Here is a 5,202-nt window from a genome sequence, read left to right on the forward strand (position 1 = left end):
TACACGCTACCCTATCTGGGTCTCAAAGCTCTCGCTGAAGTTGATAGACAGGAAAGGGTTACAACTCCCAGCTCTCTATTGGACCATTCCAGAGGCTCTTACGCCAGACTCCCTCCCAGCACGGGGCTGTAAAAGTTTCCTTAATGTTCGACACCGGGGCACGAAGGACAACATCGGCCTCGTCAGCATTTCATAACAGCCTTCAACGTCTGGGAGCTGGTAACACCCGAGTCCTTCTGTTTATTATTGGAAACTTGACAATAAACGCAATCGCTGATGAGGAAGTTGATGAACAACATGGATAGCTTGGAATTAGTTTTTGTCTTCGTTGCGAGTAGCCCCTTTGGGCTCCATTGTAGATGAGATTTTATTTTTTTCCTCCAACAAGCCGCTGATGAAATATTGAACATTTGTGAGATATTAAAACCTCAACATGTTCAGAAGAATCACACAGACATGCACTCGGGGAATTTTACTTCAGCAAAAGTTCAGAGAAATGTAGAATGTAAAATCAATTTCTGCATCGTCTGCTGTTCAATCACTTTCTGCCCGCTGACGAGTCTGCAGCAGATATTAATTTAGTGTGTGCTTTTTACGTTCTGCCATATGACGGTCATCAAGAGAGTCCACATCTGACTTTCAAGGTAGATTACTCTCTGCACTCACTCTTACTTTGCCTCAATATCTCACTGTCGGTTCTCTCCCTCTCTCCTCCCTCCTTCGCGGTCTCTATCCCTCGTTCCCGCCGCAGGTCGGAGGAGGCGAACAAGGCGTTCTCGGCCGCGGTGCAGATGCACGACGTGCTGGTCAAGGCCTGGGCCATGTGGGGCGACTACCTGGAGAACATCTTCGTCAAAGAGCGCCAGCCACAGCTGGGCGTCTCGGCCATCACCTGCTACCTGCACGCCTGCCGCCACCAGAATGAGAGCAAGTCCCGCAAGTACCTGGCCAAGGTGAGGCCTCCACCTCTGTCTGTCTGTCTGTCTGTCTGTCTGTCTGTCTTTGTACATTCCTTCCATGCTGCTGGCTGTCCTTCCATAGGTCCTATGCCTATGGTTAATGATGCTGATCATAATGACAACTTTAATGTCTGTGTGGAATTTGACACTAAAATGCTGCAAATCCAAAATAAAAAGAGAAAAGTGCTTGAATGGGTTTCCCTCCCTCCCTCCCTCTCTCTCTCTCTCTCTCTCCCTCCTTCCCTCTCCTTTTTACTTCAGCGCTTGATTCTCCCATTCTCACTGCCTGATTGCCTTACTGTTCCCCTTTGTCTTTTTCTCCCTCTCTCCCTTTCTCTCTCTCACACACTCACCCCCCACGGCCAAACACACATTCACACACACATGCACACACACACACATTCACACACACACTCTGGGTTCTCGGGGGGGTTTGGGTTTGTCTGACAGCGCTAATAGGCCCTTTGCCTGCCGGTCTGCTGTGGGGACATGCGGAACTCCACAGAGACCGGTTCCTGACATGCCTTAGCACCGGCGCTGTGCACTGCAGAACGCAGCAGAACACAAAAGAGCCAGAGCAAAGGCAAAGAACAGGGGGAGGGGTTGGAGTAGTTCAACAGTCCTTTGCTAAGCAAGAAATAATTAGATTTAGTTGTTCCCCCCCCCCCCCCCCCCCTTGTTGCAACTGCATTTTTTATCATTGCAAATTGCGTATGATTTTACAGTCGGCTCGTACAACACAATTTGCATTGCATTAAAAAGCTCAGCGTTCAGCCGAGCCACTGTGCCCCGCTGTGCCACGCACGCCGCTCCGCTTGCCGCTCCGCTTGCCTTTGTTCTCCTCTGGAGACACTCGGCGACTCCAGTGCAGTCTGGCCACGCTCCCTGCTGAGATTCTCTGCTGATGAGGCGTGATGCCCTGATGCTCGGCCACACCTGTGGAGGTCAGACACTAACCCCCCTGTGATGTGACCCCAACACTGGCCATCAATCCTGGGCTCTGTGAGCGCCTGAGAGCCTTCTCTAGGTCCAGCCTGGGCTCCAGTAGTAATGGCATGGAGCTGCCCGTCGCTCTCTCTACATCACTCCATCTACTGTAGATCTCTTTTCCATCTAGTCTTTATCCTCTGTTTGTCCCCGTCTCAGGCTCTTTATCCCACCTCATCTCGTTTCTTCTTCTATTTCCTTTTTCTCCTTTATTGTTCTTTCTGCCTCTCTTTTAGTCCTTTCATACTGTCATTTATGTCTCTCCCCTGCTCTCTCTCTGCCCTGCTATATTGTTTCTCTCTCGCTCGCTCTCTCTCGCTCGCTCTCTCTCTCTCTCTCTCTCTCTCTCTCTCTCTTTCTCTCTCGCTCTAGCCCCCCCCCCTGCATCTACCTCTCCCTACAATTACGTCCAGTCACCGCTGGCCCTGAGTAGGACCTCCCTGCAGCTGGGGGTTAAGAGCTTAATTCCCCCTCTGTCAGTCCAATCTGACCAGCCCTGTCTTGCTCCTGAACCTACCCCCCCCCCCAAACCCCCCTCCCGCCTCCCCCTTCCCCTACCCTCTCAGTTGCAATGAAATTCTAGCAAAACACACACACACAATCCACCTGCAGTCAATCAATACGACATGGCCTCTGCCGCTATCTGCTACCCGGGCGCTCTCTCAGCCTTAAGTCCCCATGTAAGCAACCCGCCCTGATCAATGCAAGGGGGTGGAGGATCTCCACGGATCATCTGAGCCTAAAACCAACGAGAGATTGTCATTTTTTTTCTTGTTTTTTTCCTCTCTTGTTCCAATATAGAAGTGGTGCTTGTGTCGCTTGCTCGTTTGTGTTTTTTGTTTTGTTGTTTTTTTGTTTTTTTGACGAGGCATCGTGTGTCGCGGGCTCGTTTGCCTCTGAGCCGCGAAGCGGATAATGGCGTTTAATTAGCTTTGTGACGTGCCGCTCGGAAACTGAGGACGGGGAGGAGGGGTGGGGAAAAAAGGCAATTATTTGTACAAATGAACGAGTGAGTGGCACTAATGAAACCGTGCAGCGAGTGATGATGATAGTCTCCCGCACACATGTACAGACTTGTTATTTTATGTGGGCTGTTTATATATTTTTGTAGTTGCTCCCAGCCTGTCTGTGTGTGTGTGTGTGTGTGTGTGTTTGTTTGTTTGTTTGTTGCGGTCTGGTCTGACCACTCCAGCGCAGACGGCCGCTCTAATCAGATGATTGGCCCCAGAGGTGGTGTTTTGATTGGAGTGCTGTAAACACGACGGGCACCCTCACCACGCTGCGCTCACCCACTCCACTCCACTCTGCGCCGCTCTCGACCGCCAGCGCCAGCCTGCGCTCCATGGCTTAGCGCCCAGTGGTGCCCACCTAACGGCCCTCCCCCCTGGCCACAGAGTAGAAACACTGGGGTGGGGGGGAGGGGGGGGCTTTGAATTATGGGCTGTTACGGCTTTCTATAGTGTGAGAGAGAGAGGGGGCGCTGGGGTTAAAAATGCGAGGGGAGCGTGAGAGGGTACTGCCATAATTTAGCGATGATGAATGGGAATGGATGCACAGTGATTATCGGTAATTAGCCGCAAGCTGTGTGGTCTGGCCGGCCCGCGGCGCGGGGTCAGCGGTTAATGTCTCCATTAGAGGCCCTCACCTGCCCCGCAGCACACACAGCACACCATCGCCGGCCACCCTTTTCCAGAAGCTTCTCAGCCCCCCATCCAGCAGCTGTAATGGAATGGCTCCCCCAGTAAGCAGAGATGCCATGGATATGATTTAACGAGCCATTAAACCATTACCTGTGGTCCTGTGGTGTATGTATGTGTGTGTGTGTGTGTGTGTGTGTGTTTGCGTGCTTTTGGGATGCCAGGGATTGCGTGTCTGATGAGCTGTATGAGTATCAAGAGTATGCTGAAGATAAATGGCTTTCTTTTTTTTCTCTTTCTTTCTTTCTCCTTCTCCCCTGCCCATCCCTCTCTCTCTCTCTCTCCCTACCTCTCTCTCTCTCCCTACCTCTCTCTCTCTCTCTCTCTCTCTCTCAGGTGCTGTGGCTGCTGAGTTTCGACGATAAGAACGCGCTGGCTGACGCGGTGGATAAGTACTGCATTGGCGTCCCTCCCATCCAGTGGCTAGCCTGGATCCCCCAGCTGCTCACCTGCCTGGTGGGCTCCGAGGGCAAGCCACTCCTCAACCTCATCAGCCAGGTACACCCCCTCGCCCCGCGCTAATTGAAAAAGTAGCATTTATATGGAGTGTGTGCAATTAAACCCACTTACCATTGTGTGTGTGTGTGTGCCATTTGGATGATCCTGATGACGTTACCCCCACCCCCACCCCTCCACTCTCATTCCCCCCAATCTATCATTCTGAAGAGGAGTCTCTTGAGCAAATTCAATTAATTACATGCATCTTTTTTTAATTATTTTTTACATTCCCTGCCATCCCCATTGAACCATAGTGTGTGTGTCTATATATATATATATATATATATATATATATATATAGATAGATAGATAGATAGATAGATAGATAGATAGATAGATAGATAGATAGATAGATAGACACACACTTGATTTCACATGAATGAATATATATATATATATATATATATATATATATATATATTCATTCATGTGAAAGCATTTATGTAAAGCGTTATTATTGTGGCGCTATCGGGAGCGGCGGTATCGCGGCAGCGGAGCGCCAAATTAAAGCTGGGACCGGCGTGCCGCGGCTCCGTCTCTGCCCGGCGCCGTGGTGGTGGTGGAGGGTTATTATTTCCGAGCCATTTCCAGCTGGAGGACTTCAAAGAGTACACAGCTGCTCCCGAGGCCTCACTCACAGTGCAGAGATGGCAAGGAAAATGTGATGGATGGAGAGAGAGAGAGAGAGATTGTTTGAGGAAGGAAGAGTGGAGGAAAGAGTGAGAAGGAACAGCAGTGATGGATGGAGAGCGTAAAGGGAGAGCAATGACAGATGATGGAGTGAGTAAAGGAGAAAGGGTGAAGGAGCGAGAAAGAGAGAGAGAGAGAGGTGTGTGTGTGTGCGCTCTTCACACGCTCCTGAAGAGCCACAGGGTTGGTTCTGAGAGTCCAGATGGCCTGTTTAACATGCAGACCAGACAGAAGCAGACTTCAGAGCACAGGTGGAGTCAACGCAGACGCTCCTCTTCATCCCCTGCCCTTCATCTCCGAGCACCGTCCAGCGGCGGAGAGCAGCCCTCTCCGCCATTAGTAGCCCTGCTCATCCACCTGCCCCTCGCGCC

General features: G+C 50.8%; 1 protein-coding gene across 1 annotated transcript in view; it reads left to right on the forward strand.

The window, feature by feature from the left end:
- The window catches only part of LOC143099245 (transformation/transcription domain-associated protein-like), a gene marked incomplete at its 5' end in the record, with an annotated part of 26,848 nt that extends 22,496 nt beyond the window's left edge, over positions 1–4,352 (forward strand). Inside the window, 2 exons of the mRNA XM_076262339.1 lie at positions 752–953; positions 3,980–4,352. Coding sequence (XP_076118454.1) covers positions 752–953; positions 3,980–4,165 — 388 coding nt within the window. The remainder of the gene's footprint in view (positions 1–751; positions 954–3,979) is intronic.
- Between the last annotated feature and the right edge of the window lie 850 nt (positions 4,353–5,202).

Source organism: Alosa pseudoharengus, unplaced genomic scaffold (assembly GCF_046254945.1).
Source record: "Alosa pseudoharengus isolate Yale_2024_CS ecotype anadromous, Long Island Sound unplaced genomic scaffold, YU_APseudo_1.1 YU_APseudo_1.1_scf_256, whole genome shotgun sequence".
NCBI lineage: Eukaryota > Metazoa > Chordata > Actinopteri > Clupeiformes > Clupeidae > Alosa > Alosa pseudoharengus.